Source organism: Lutjanus erythropterus, chromosome 5, assembly GCF_056507025.1.
Source record: "Lutjanus erythropterus isolate fLutEry1 chromosome 5, fLutEry1.hap2, whole genome shotgun sequence".
Lineage (NCBI taxonomy): Eukaryota > Metazoa > Chordata > Actinopteri > Lutjaniformes > Lutjanidae > Lutjanus > Lutjanus erythropterus.
Window position 1 is genome coordinate 115,691 of NC_139321.1, and position 14,310 is coordinate 130,000.

Sequence of the window (14,310 nt, forward strand, 5' to 3'; positions counted from 1 at the left end):
TTCCCGGACTATTCTCTCCCTTCTCCATCAGACACACAGTCCAACATGGCGGAGTACAGCCAGGCGGGCCTCCTGGCGGCTCTGCTCCTCTTCACGGCCCTCACGGTCCGGGACGTGTACCTGGGCAGATCCAGAACAGCCCCCCAGCAGCAGGCCCACAGCCTCGGACTATCCTCAGACCACCTGTCCGACTCAGAGCCTGGCAAATCGGCCAAGTCCTCCCTGTACACCGGGCCTGTGCTCCGTTTCCAGTACTGGTGAGTGTGTTAGCTCTAAGGCTAACAGGCTAACTGTGGTTTATCATACAGGAGCTGTGCTAACAGGCTAACTGTGGTTTATCATTCAGGAGCTGTGCTAACAGGCTAACTGTGGTTTATCATTCAGGAGCTGTGCTAACAGGCTAACTGTGGTTTATCATTCAGGAGCTGCGCTAACAGGCTAACTGTGGTTTATCATTCAGGAGCTGCGCTAACAGGCTAACTGTGGTTTATCATTCAGGAGCTGCGCTAACAGGCTAACTGTGGTTTATCATTCAGGAGCTGCGCTAACAGGCTAACTGTGGTTTATCATTCAGGAGCTGTGCTAACAGGCTAACAGCGAGCAGTCAGTTAGGATCATTAATCTGTGAGGTGTTAGCATGGTAGCATGTTAGCGAGAGAACATGAAACACGATAAACTGGTGACTGATGTATTAAAACATGTAAATCCAGTTTACTCTGGTTCACGTGAACTGGTTTCTACTTCCGTTCATGTACTGGTTTAAATCAACAGGATTGTAGAAACACTGTTACAGTATAAACTGAATAAAACTGAATTTATCTTTATATACATTTATGTGTTAAATTGAACTGCAGATATAAATAAATCAGTTTATACAGGATAAGATAGAAATCAAACTATTGATCAGGGCTGCATGATGTCATACTGTGACAGTATGAGGTTTGTGATATAATTAGTGGGACTGAAACATTTTTGGATCACAGTTTTCATAATTACTGTAAAAAGAAACTATAAAAAATAATTTATTTGTTGTGCAGAACAAAATGTTTCAGTGTGAAATTCTTTATAATCATGTTTGTCAGTTTATTTTACACAACATTTCTATCTGATTCTATGATTTGGATTTTGCACTTGTGATTTCATAACATTGTTATCAGCTCTGCTATTGATCAAACTGTAATAAAACTCTGTTTTGATAAGCAGTTAATCATTTTGAGTCTTTTAATTTAATTAAGTCCAAATTCTCTGATTTCAACTTCCTGAATATGAATATTTGTGAATAAGTCTGATGAAGCCGTTTGTGTGTTCACTGTTCAAATAAGCAACTTTAATCGTTATTGATTTTCATTTATTAGTTATGCATATCTATTGATTGGAGTTATTGATCAGTGATCAGTAAATCTCCCCAACAACAAACCAGTAAAGAACTACAACACGTCATGAAGAGACAGACATTATTTTACACCTTTATTGTACAATGTCAGGTCAAACAGTGAACAAAATCAATATTCAGTATTTATAAAAATCATCCACATTGAAATAAAAAGGGCAACAAAAAGAAAAAGCAAACAGACGAAACAGAAATTCAAAAACACAAACTATAGAAAACGATAAACAGGAAACAAAAGTTTTTCAAGTTTTCTAAAAGTTCTGTTTTCAGTCCAGATGATGTTTTGATAAAATCCCAAATTTCAACTTTGAATTAGAGCTGCAACAATTAATCAAGTATTGATTGATTAGAAAATCACCAACTATTCTGATAATCATTTTTTTTATTATTATTATGATTTCAGTTTCTTAAATGTGAATATTTTCTGGTTTCTTTCCTCTGACAGGAAACTGAATGTCTTTGAGTTGTGGACAAAATGAGACATTTGAGGACGACATGTTGGACTCTGATCAACATTTTATGGACCAAACATCTAATCGATTAGTGTAGAAAATGATTGCCAGATTGATCAGCTGTGAAAATAATCATTACAGGAAAGACATCCATTTTTTAAAGTCTTTCGTGTAACAATTATTTTTACAATTGATCAGTTCGTTTAACGTTTCCTTGATTAATACATAAAATATCAGAAAATTATAAAAATGAATCCTGTCACAATCAATTGAAAAATAGATCCAGACTTGAAAACAGGTGGACGTACAAACTGACCTGTTTTTCTACTATTGATCATTCTGGCAATCATTTTTCTGCTAATCAATTAGCTGTTTGGTCCATAAAATGTGTAATAGAAAATTGTGAAAATGATTTTTTTCTCTTTCAAAAAATACACAAAACAGTTAATTGATTATGAGAATAATTGGCAATTAATTTAATAAACAATTAGTAATTGATTGTTTCCCTGTTAGAAATGTCCTCAGAGACGTGTAACTGACTCTGTCTTTATGTTGGACATCAGCTGAGCTCACCTGACAGGTGTGTGTGTGTGTGTGTGTGTGTGTGTGTGTGTGTGTGTGTGTGTGTGTGTGTGTGTGTGTGTGTGTGTGTGTCAGTATCTCCTGAGGTTACAGTAAAGTGTTCCAGGAGTACTCCAGAGCCATCAGTCAGCTGTACCCGGACATCCGAATCGAGGGAGAAAACTACCCCCCCACCCCCTTCAACAGGTGAGCTGTGACCTCGCTGTGACCTCGCTGTGACCTCGCTGTGACCTCAGGTGAACCAGGTGTTGTTACATCAGTACAAAGTGGAACCAGCTTCCTGTTTCGGAGACCAGGTGTAAAATCTCTACCTGTTAAAAACTCTGATATCAAAGTTTAGTTTCTCGTGAGTCGAAAGATCGAAGTGAAGACGAACGTTCATGATTATTAGAAAACCCGTTTCAAAAACACCTCATGTTGCGGTTTCAGTCATTTCTCAGACTGTGTGGGCGTGTCTGCTCACGTTTGATTGACAGCTGCCTCAGGAGTCCAACAGGAAGTCGGTTACGTCCTGGGATCTGGACGGTGAAGCAGGATTCGTGGTTATTGAGGTAACATTAATTAACTGTACGGGTTTCTGGTCCCACGACGGTGGTTCACTTCTCGCCGAGGTACGTTGTCATAACTTACACTGAACGCCAGACCTGCTGCGGAGCAGGAATGTTCCAGACCAGTGAGGTTAAAGCACCACCTGCTGACCAATCGGATCACTTTATTAAATGGTGCCGGGATCCAGTGGCGCTCGGTGCTCAGTGTTGCGGATCGCGAGAGGAAAAGTGTTTTTTCATTTTGCTTTTGTAAATCGACATCATCCAAAACCAGAAACTGAATGCAGCCCTAAGCTTCGTAAAGACGTGACAGTCAGGCTGCATTCCACTTTGAATTATGTTTTTATACTTGTTTTTTATTTGGACCAAGTCTGTTTTTTACTGCGTTAAAAATATTGGATCACACTTAGAATTCCATCATTTATTTGATCGTTTGTCTGCAGATCAGATGATGAACTGATGATCAATAAAGGTGTTAAATGTTCTGTTTCTCAGTTTGACGTCTCTGAGAGCCGCTGAAAGAAAAGTTATAGTCAGATATCGTCCTCCTCTAACGATGGACTGTCCTCAGTGTCCTTCACAGCTGAAAACATCAGGAACCTCTGGAGACGCAGTGAAAAGACGCGATTAATCTCGTTTGTTATATATTTAGTTTGTTGTCTTATATGATCATTTTAACTCACGTAAAAAGTCTTTGTGCAAAATGGAATAAATATATTATCTTTATTATTATTCACACATTCCCAGATTTAAAAATGTCCATCTGTCCTTCCTGCATGTTGCAGCAGCAGGAGTTTCTTTCAGTCTGGATGATGACGGTTATGATCGATTTCTTCTTTATTATATTATAGTTTGCTCTTCATTTGTAAAATATGCGTCAGTGCTGTCAGTAGTTTTGTCCATGTGCCAATCGGTCAAATGCTGCAAACTCCGCCCCATTTTTGTGAACGAGCTCGTATCTAGATAAGGAAACTCTGGGTTGATTTACTGTATTGATAAGCAGCGTCATGTGACCGCTGATCCTTGATCACCTTTATTAGGTTTTAGTCCAGACAGATCACTTACAGAGACCCGGGTTGAACCTGCGTCTCAGGACGGGTCTCTGCTGTGGACCACTGGAGCCACGCTGTGTGTCAGGCTAGCAGCTAACGTTAGCCACGCTTTGTGTCAGGCTAGCAGCTAACGTTAGCCACGCTGTGTGTCAGGCTGACAGCTAACGTTAGCCACGCTGTGTGTCAGGCTGACAGCTAACGTTAGCCACGCTTTGTGTCAGGCTAGCAGCTAACGTTAGCCACGCTGTGTGTCAGGCTGACAGCTAACGTTAGCCACGCTGTGTGTCAGGCTGACAGCTAACGTTAGCCACGCTGTGTGTCAGGCTGACAGCTAACGTTAGCCACGCTGTGTGTCAGGCTAGCAGCTAACGTTAGCCACACTGTGTGTCAGGCTAGCAGCTAACGTTAGCCACACTGTGTGTCAGGCTGCAGCTAACGTTAGCCACGCTGTGTGTCAGGCTAGCAGCTAACGTTAGCCACGCTGTGTGTCAGGCTAGCAGCTAACGTTAGCCACGCTGTGTGTCAGGCTAGCAGCTAACGTTAGCTCTGGGTCCTTTACCTGCAGACACTGTGACCCTCTTCAGTCTGAAAAGATGAAGCGTTTAGTGAGTTGTTGTCATGTTTTGTACATTAATGAAGCTTGTGTTGCACAGAGCAAAGTAGCATCTCAGCGGCATTTAAAGTACGATTTGGTGATTGTTGACTGTGACCAACGTCTTCAAATGGCTCTTAATACACACACTATTTTTTTACAGACAGTGTTTAACATTATAGATTAATAAATTCTGCTAAATTTAACTGCTTTCTGAGTGTTTTCTTAGTGTTAGACTAGTCTAAATTAAATTTTGTGTTTAATCGACTTTAGTCGCCAGGAACGATGATGATGATGATGACGATGAAGATGATGATGATGATGATTCATTAATTTCAACATGACTGTTAATTGTCATTTTATTCAAAAACTCACCTACATTTGTTCCAGTTTTAGAAACATTTTCATCATGACATCATCATCAACATGATCTGATCACTGATCAGAACGATCCATCAGTGTGATCAATAACATGACAAATGATTGATCAGTTTGATCACTGCAGTAACTGTTTCAGTGTCTTCATGTCCACACAGTCACACAATGTTTAAACTCGATTCTGTCTCTGTCCTCATACTGATTGATTGATTGGCATCGATCGATCATGTGAGAGACAATCATCAGGTCTGATGTCTAACGACGGTTCTAAAGTGAGGAGATGAGACGTGTTTAAGACGAAAGGGGTGGAGTCAATGGGCAGGTGAGTGTCACAGAGTCGGTTGCCATGGTAACTGATGAGCCCGTCTGTGTGTGTGTGTCTCAGGTGTGTCGGTAACCTAATCTCATACCTGAAGCTCGTCTCCATCCTCATCATCGTCAGCGGTCAGAACCCCTTCGTCCTCCTCGGCCTCGACACTCCCAGAGCCTGGACCTGGAGTCAGGACAACAAGGTCTGTCCATTACCTGTTAATCACTGATCAATCAATCTGTTGATCATTTTATTGATTAATCAATTAATAAATCCTGTCACAATCTTGTCATTTGAAAAATGACATACGTCCATGTCTTCCACATGTTTGGACATTTATTTGGGCCTATTTTTCACGTCTTTCCTGTAATAATTTAATTTTGTTATTGATTGATAATTTTCTTAATTAACTGATGAGTTGTTTTGGTCACGTGGACTAACCCCACGTTTGGTTTCACCTGCCCAGGTGTCGTCTCACCTGTCTCTTTCTCTGATTGTCAGATCTTCTCATGTCTCATGGCGTTCTTCCTCTGTAACATGATGGAGACACACTTCCTGTCCACAGGAGCCTTCGAGGTCACGCTGAACGGTAAGTTTCGATTGGACGACGACAGAATGAGAATGAGGAGGTGCTTCGTGATGTAACGGCGTCCTCTGTCCCACCCTCCCAAACTTTGTCCCTCAGATGTCCCCGTGTGGTCAAAGCTTCAGTCGGGTTACGTCCCAAACATCCAGGAGATCTTCCAGATCCTCGACAACCACCTGAAGATGAACCAGGTGGATCCAACCAGCTTCACCTCATAGAGACACACACAGGTGAACGCACACAGGTAAACACACAGCACACACGGTGAGCTGCCCTCTCACCTGTCTGTCTCTCACCTGTCCATCCCAACTGTGTCTCTCTGTCCTCAGCCGTGCTGTGTTCAGGTGTCCCGTCTCAGTGGGACGTTCAGCTGCTGGCGTTCATGAAGGTTTGGTCTTAAAGCAGACTCTGCGAGGCCCAGCCGGATGTCCCCGCCACAAAAGGAGCGCTCCCTCTGTACCGGATCACAGCTCAGCACCACAGTACCCATAATGCACCAGTCAGCTGTACTGAAAGACTGACGACTCTACTGGAATTGACTGGTTTCTATTGGTTTCTATTGGTTTTATTTATTTAGTTTAAGGTTCAGTTTGTTTAAAACAGTTATGGTACGTCATGCTAACTAGCTAAAACTGTGGTACCACTGTTAGCATCATGCTAATCAGCTAAAACTATTGTACCAGTTAGCATCAGGCTAATTAGCCAAAACTACAGCATCACTCGTAGCTTCATGCTAATTAGTTAAAATGATGGTTCCACTGTTAGCTTCATGCTAATTAGCTTCAGTCTGGACAGGACTCAGATCAGTTTGTTTTATAGTGAATGTCATCACTGTTGATTCTGTAAAATGTCTGACATAAAAATAAAAAGTCGTTGACATTAAACCAGTGTGAAGCTTTTAATTTTAACACTTTGACAGAAAACAAACATAATAAAAGTTTTAACTTTATGATGTGTCATTTCATCCAATCAAATTGTTTGGATTTACTGCATTTATTATTTTTATTGATTTAATATCAGGTGTTATATTTAAAACATTGGACAGAAAAATGAAAACTAAACTTTCTACTGATCAACAAACATGTTTGATTAAATCTTTGTCAGATGTTTATTATTGATTTACTTATTTTATTATTTAATTTCATCTAATCAGGTTTTATTGACCATTAAATACAAAACTAAAATCATTTTACTGATAACGTTCACCTGATGATAACAAACAATCCAGAGTCCTTAATGAGTGAACACCTGTGTGACTCAGACAGGTGACCTGCAGCTTCAGTCTGCAGCCGTTTGACTCCACTGATGAATCTGATGTAACGACAGGAAGTGACGCAAACAGCGGCCACAGAACACCTGAAACACACAGATAATGTGTTCACTGTTACCTGTCCTCCACAGGTACGCTCTTAAATGAACACTGTACTGTCCTCAAAGTTAACCTGCTCACAGGTGAGTGTTTACCTGTTCACAGGTGGTGCAGAGGTGTTTCATGGGTTCAGCTGTGAGTTTCTGTGAGCAGAAGCTGCAGGATTCAACGGGACGAGCTGCAGAAACACAAACAACACGACAGGTGATTAACCTCACCTGTAGTTCACCTGGACCAAAGACAGACTCATTGCTCTTCTGTGAGACTCACCTGTCCTCTTACTGCAGGTGGTCACTGCAAACACCTTCTTCAAGATGAAGCTCAGATCTGCAGGAAAGAGACTTTGCTGCTCACCTGGAATACCTGGACAGGTGAGAACAGAGGGAGAGAGGGGAGGAGACACGTGAGAACAGGTGGATATAAGTGGGTGGGGGGGGGGGGGTTGGGGGGTTGGGGGGGTGGACAGGTAACATCCTGTGTGTGTTTTTCATATTTAACCGTTGTTTACCTGAGATCACGTCACAGAGCCGCAGCAGGTGATCATCAGAGCTATTGCCATAGAAACATGAGTGAATGGTGTTGACTTCCTCTTCCTGTTTCCTGTTCAGTTCAATCTGAGAGAAAAAAAAAACAGTTCATAACTTTATTAAAAATTAAAAATGTGAGAAAGTTTTTAAAACACCTGAAACAGTTGAAACTGAAGGAAGAAGAAGTGAGTTCAAATCTGAAGCAGCTGATTGGTTGGTTCTGGTCACATGGGAGGCTCAAAGACAGAAACATGCAGACATTTTCAGGTGAGGAGACAGGGATGGGTCATCTCTCTCACCTGAGTGTCCGCCGCGGTCGTCCACAGACTCAGACTAGGGTAGAGACGAGAGCTGTCCCCCTCTGTCCCCTGGATGTCTGTCCTGTGAGACAACTGAGTCTGTTCCTGTCTGTGTTGTTGGTTTTCAGAGACACTTAAAATGTGTCCAGGTGAGAAGACATCAGCTTCATATGGAGGAGCAGATGGACACCTGGAGGATGAAGGACATGTTTGATGAATCTTAGTCTTTATTAAAGAACATTTGTGACGCTGTCTGTCCATCTGTCTGTCCATCTGTCTGTCTGTCTCTCTCTGTCCATCTGTCTGTCTGTCTGTCTGTCTGTCTGTCCATCTGTCTGTCTGTCTCTCTCTGTCCATCTGTCTGTCTGTCTCTCTCTCCCTGTCCATCTGTCTGTCTGTCTCTCTCTCCCTGTCCATCTGTCTGTCTGTCTCAAACCGATGACATCATCAGCACATCCAGGTGTTTTGGGAACAGCTGTGTTCTGCTGATGTGGAACCATCAAAGATCCCAAACATTTAATCTGTTCAAACAAATGCTGAACTCTTCAACTGGATCAGTATTTGTTATGTGTCCTGTCTCATTCAGGTGTTATTGTTAAAGTTGTGATTGACACTTCCGTCTTCTGTCTTGGGTTTTTTTCACGGCGCGTCGTCCTTCTGATCACATGGATGTGACATGTGACTCATTGATCTCATTAATGATTGGTCAGTGTGACAAAGTGACAGTGATAGTCTGGGATTTTTTAGTTTTGCTACCTGAGACAGATGCAGGGCGTCAGCTGACAGGACGTCCACATGTCCACACACAACACATCTTCATCCTCCTCCTCTTCCTCCTTCCCACACACTGTGGGGCGGCTCAGCGGTCTGAAGATGACGGTGTCCGACAGTCTGATCCCAATGATCTTTACCTCTTTATCTTCATCACTCCACTTCTCTTCCTCACCTTCCTCTTCTGTCTCCCTCCTCCTGTCCTCCTCCCCCTCCTGTCTCACCTGTGGGGGGCACGAAGGAGGGAGGTGGAGCTTTTTGCTTCTCTGCAGAGCCTCTTCCACCCAGAACCGGGACAGACCTGAGGGTGGACCAGGGGAGGATGAGGGAGACCTCCAGCGTCTCCCCCCAAGCAGAGGGGAGCAGGGCAGGGAGGAGGGGAGCCTCTTCCTCCTCCCCCCTAGACAAGGAGATGAGGGGAGGGAGCAGCCGTCTCTTCTCTTCAGGAGACAAAGTCCATGTGAAGTGTCTGAAGCTCTGCCTCCAGCAGGACTGAGGCTGATGATGTCACAGCTTCCTGTGTCTGTCAGCTCCATCTTCATCCCCTTACCTGTCACCTGTCCCACCTGTCCCGCCTGTAGCAGAGATGTCCACACAGGAGCGGCAGACGTCTCAGTTGTTGGACAGTCATTTTGTGGTTGGACATCAGCAAAGTCGTGTCCCTGGAGGAACTCTCTGACAACAAAGCAAACACACCTGTCAGTGTCTGAGTCGCTGATTCTGAGACAGTTTACCCATCTGTCCACATCTCACCTGAGCATGCTCAGTCTGGCGGTCAGAATCACATCTGGATCAGATCTGTCTGTCTTCGTCTGGCTGGTTGAACTTCCACCCAGAACCCTGCAACAAAAACAGACTGGTCAAGAGTAAGACACCAGTGTGACACCAGTATAATACCAGTATGACAAAAGTGTGACACAAATGTGACCCCAGTGTGACACCAGTGTGACACCAGTATGACACAAGTGTGACACCAGTGTGACACCAGTAAGACACCAGTGTGACACCAGTGTGACACCAGTGTGACACCAGTATAATACCAGTGTGACACCAGTGTGACACCAGTATAATACCAGTATGACAAAAGTGTGACACAAGTGTGACACCAGTGTGACACCAGTATGACACCAGTATGACACCAGTGTGACACCAGTAAGACACCAGTGTGACACCAGTGTGACACCAGTGTGACACCAGTATAATACCAGTGTGACACCAGTGTGACACCAGTATAATACCAGTATGACAAAAGTGTGACACAAATGTGACACCAGTGTGACACCAGTGTGACACCAGTATGACACCAGTGTGACACCAGTAAGACACCAGTGTGACACCAGTATAATACCAGTATGACAAAAGTGTGACACAAATGTGACACCAGTGTGACACCAGTGTGACACCAGTATGACACCAGTGTGACACCAGTAAGACACCAGTGTGACACCAGTGTGACACCAGTGTGACACCAGTATAATACCAGTATAATACCAGTGTGACACCAGTAAGACACCAGTGTGACACCAGTGTGACACCAGTGTGACACCAATATAATACCAGTATAACACCAGTGTGACACCAGTAAGACACCAGTGTGACACCAGTATGACACCAGTGTGACACCAGTATGACACCAGTGTGACACCAGTGTGACACCAGTATGACATCAGTATAATACCAGTATGACACCAGTGTGACACCAGTATGACACCAGTGTGACACCAGTATGACATCAGTATGACAGCAGTATAATACCAGTATGACACCAGTGTGACACCAGTATGACATCAGTATGACACAAGTGTGACACAAGTATAATACCAGTATGACACCAGTGTGACATCAGTGTGACATCAGTATGACACCAGTGTGACACCAGTACGACATCAGTACGACACCAGTGTGACACCAGTACGACATCAGTATGACACCAGTATGACATCAGTATGACACCAGTGTGACACCAGCGTGACATCAGTATGACATCAGTATGACATCAGTATGACACCAATATGACATCAGTATGACATCAGTATGACACCAGTGTGACATCAGTATGACATCAGTATGACATCAGTATGACACCAGCGTGACTCCAGCGTGACACCAGCGTGACACCAGCGTGACACCAGCGTGACACCAGTGTGACACCAGTGTGACATCAGTATGACACCAGTATGACACCAGTGTGACACCAGTGTGACACCAGCGTGACACCAGCGTGACACCAGCGTGACACCAGCGTGACATCAGCATGACACCAGCGTGACACCAGCGTGACACCAGCGTGACACCAGTGTGACATCAGTGTGACACCAGTATGACACCAGTATGACATCAGTATGACATCAGTATGACACCAGTGTGTACCCAGTAGGGACGCTCATATGACTCTAATGTTTCAGCCAGTGGGCGGAGCCATAGTCATACTTTACTCTGTGAACATGAAGAAACTAAACATTTGTATGTTTAATGTTTATTTTTCACTTTAAACTGTTTTCAGTCATTAAAACTTCAAACTTGCAATAATCTGATTAAATAAATTAATAATCAAATGATGTCAATCAGTTTCACATGAAGTAAAACAAAAAGTGTTTGCTGAATTCCTAAAAATTTAATATTTATTTATTTATTTATTTATTTATAGTCTCTTTTTTTGTATCATTGGCTGCTGGTGAGTCACATGTGGAGCAGTGCATTGTGGGATCATTGGCAGACAGTAGTAGATATGTCATAATGGATATAAACAGGAAGTGATGTCACACACAGCGTGAATGTTTTCTGTGAAAGTTTTGATGACATCATCACCTGAGATCCTGAGTGACATCATGACAAGCTTGACATTTCTTCTCAGAGGGTAAAGGTTGAATCCGCTGGTTTTCTACTTCCTGTTTGAGTGAGACAGAAAATTACCACTGAAGATGATGAAGATGATGAAGATGATTGTTGTTGTTGTTGTTGTTGTTGTTGTTGTTAGTTATTGTCCCTCAGTGTAAATGTGAAGACAAACTGTCCACCAGGAGGACATGTTTCTCCCGTAGATCATTGTCTCTCTGTTGCCAAAAGTTTCTGGACACCAAGTCATTTTTCAGTGAATGTAAACATTTAAAAATAGTTTTTATTTGGTTTTAAAGGAGATTTTTTTTTTTTCCCTGAAAAACAACTGAATGTGTACAAATGATCAAAAAGATCAAATAAATGTTATTATTATCTTGTTATAACTGATCATATAAAGCATCAATAATTATCTTCTCTGATCAGAAACATGTGTTACATTAACATAATATAGAATATTTCATTTGTACATATTTGTCTTCTTTTTATCTTCAGTCAATATTTTACACTTTCCAACTGATCAGCTTGTATTTTTCACAAACTTAGATTTTAAATATTTCTTATGTATTTTTCTTTATTCTTTCTTTCTTATCAATGATTCTTGATTTATTTTTATTTTTCATATAGTTTCTCATGTGTTTATTGAAAACTGACATAAAACTTGTCAGTAAACATGATCCTGAAAGGACAAACTGTCCTGTGAGGTGAAATGTGAGACTTTTGTCGTCTCACGTGGAATAAAGACGCCTCAGTGTCATATTTTAACCTTTTTATTCAGACTGAACAGCCTGAGGACCAGCAGACCTACGGGAGCTGAGGAGGGACATGCAACGTCTGCACACCAACCAGTCAGTCCCAGTTTAACCAGTAAACAGTTCACATCTCAAGTACAGTGATAAGGTACTTGTACTTTACTGCAGTATTTCCATGTGATGATACTTCATACTTTTACAACATCAGAACACGAGTCATGTATCATTTATATTATGGAATATAATGTTGTGTTGTAGAGTATAATAATGTACAAAAATCATTATTATCATTATTATTATTATTAGATTTTTCAGTTAATTTGTCAGTCAATCAATAATAAATGATCAATTAATAGATAAAGATATATAAATCATTAATGATTGAGACTGTCTCAAGTTTTATCATCATCTCATTTAACTTTATTTGATCATGTTGACCTTTAAAAATAAAACAAATCATCACAATTTTATAATAAAGTCATATATTATATTATATTATATTATATTATATTATACTGTATGTACATTATAATTAAAACTGTTAATCAGGTTTAGAAATATTAAAAGAGTTTTTACCTTCTTTGGTTTATTGAACCACCTCCTGATTTTATTCATCTCTCCTGATTCCTCTTCAAGTTCACCTGTGCAGGTAGACGTGAAGTGAGCGTCTCTCTGGGTTCACCTGTGCAGGTAGACGTGAAGTGAGCGTCTCTCTGGGTTCACCTGTGCAGGTAGACGTGAAGTGGGCGTCTCATGTTTGTGCTCTGACACGTGACTCCAGAGGTTCGTCACGTTTCTGTCTGAAACAACATGTGCAGCTTCGATGTCAGTTACGATCAATAAGTTAAAAAATCAAAACATTTGAATTAAACCTGACAACATGATTGATCAGATGAAATAACAGATTATAATATTAATAAATGTAGTTTGGTGAAAGTGAACGATAAACATGTTTAATTTCAGTCTGTAGCTGCAACTATTGATCATTGATTAATTTGGTGAGCATTTTCTCAATTAATCAATTAATCAATCCTGTCACAATGTTGTCAGTTGAAAAATAGGTCCAAACATTTGGGGGGTCAAAAACATGATGAGGAATAATCTGAGGAAGTTCCTTGTGCAGGATTTCACAATAAAAGCATCACTGTTAGCTTAGCTGTTAGCTTAGCTGTTAGCTTAGCTGTTAGCTTAGCTATGGTATGACTTCAACAGAAGGAGGTGTTAAACAGACGAGGTTAGGGTGTGTTTTTTAAAGCTGTAATGATTAATTTAATAATCAATTATTAATTGATTATTGAATCAATCACTAACTATTTTGATAATAGTTTGAAAAGTTTTTAAGGAAAAAAAGTCAAAATTCTGATTCGGCTTCCTAAATGTGAACATTTTCTGAGGACATTGTCGACTTGGACTTTACATTTTTGACCTTTTATGGACCAAACAATTAATCAATTAATCAGGAGAATGATCAACAGATTAATTGATAATGAATATACATACATACATACATATATATATATATAGATATCAGCCAGGACCAGCTGATTCAAGCCACGCCCACCTCCTGAGAGGGGCGGGACTAGCCACAGCTCATTTGCATTTAAAGCTACAGGCACAGAAACAGCTGGTTTTAAGAGGCTGATCTGCATGAACTCTGAGACCAGAGAGAGAAAGGGGCGTAATATACCTTTAAGAATGTGTGATAGAGAAATGCAGTATTTGTTTGTGAAACTGTCCTACAGCAAAGAAAGTAATTCAAAGGAAAGGAGGTAAGAATAAAAGGAAAATTGTGCCATGGTGGACAAAAGAATATGAGAAGACAATAAAATCTAGAAATAAAGCATTTAAAGTATTAAAAAAAAAAAAG

The 14,310-nt window shown here is 41.2% G+C and overlaps 2 protein-coding genes across 3 annotated transcripts; one reads left to right on the plus strand and one right to left on the minus strand.

Moving 5' to 3' along the window:
- On the plus strand, nt 1-6,497 carry selenot2 (selenoprotein T, 2). 2 transcript variants are annotated; one of them, XM_084718495.1, is made up of 6 exons: nt 1-257; nt 2,500-2,610; nt 5,380-5,506; nt 5,806-5,893; nt 5,990-6,134; nt 6,220-6,497. In XM_084718495.1, the coding sequence occupies exons 1-5, from the start codon at nt 46-48 to the stop codon at nt 6,106-6,108; spliced, it is 657 nt and encodes a 218-aa protein (XP_084574621.1). In that variant the 5' UTR covers nt 1-45; the 3' UTR covers nt 6,109-6,134; nt 6,220-6,497. The 2 variants fall into 2 exon arrangements, with proteins under 2 accessions (XP_084574621.1, XP_084574620.1); XM_084718494.1 differs by having other exon boundaries at nt 2-257; nt 5,990-6,120.
- A 354-nt stretch (nt 6,498-6,851) lies between these two features.
- On the minus strand, nt 6,852-11,161 carry LOC146326269 (uncharacterized). The gene is made up of 8 exons (XM_084719717.1): nt 11,052-11,161; nt 9,610-9,696; nt 8,842-9,531; nt 8,086-8,275; nt 7,768-7,873; nt 7,530-7,622; nt 7,355-7,437; nt 6,852-7,246 (listed from the first exon to the last, which is right to left on the minus strand). Exons 1-8 carry the CDS (start codon nt 11,159-11,161, stop codon nt 7,169-7,171), a joined length of 1,437 nt encoding a protein of 478 aa, XP_084575843.1. The 3' UTR covers nt 6,852-7,168.
- Between the last annotated feature and the right edge of the window lie 3,149 nt (nt 11,162-14,310).

Coding starts and splice junctions, on each gene's coding strand:
- LOC146326269 (XM_084719717.1), bottom strand. CDS start 11,161: ATGTCACACTGGTGTCACGCTGGTGTCACGCTGGTGTCACGCTGGTGT. Junction 8,276..8,841: donor ACGCCCTGCATCTGTCTCAG/GTAGCAAAACTA, acceptor TTCATCCTCCAG/GTGTCCATCTGCTCCTCCAT. Junction 7,438..7,529: donor CACCTGCAGTAAGAGGACAG/GTGAGTCTCACA, acceptor GTGTTTCTGCAG/CTCGTCCCGTTGAATCCTGC.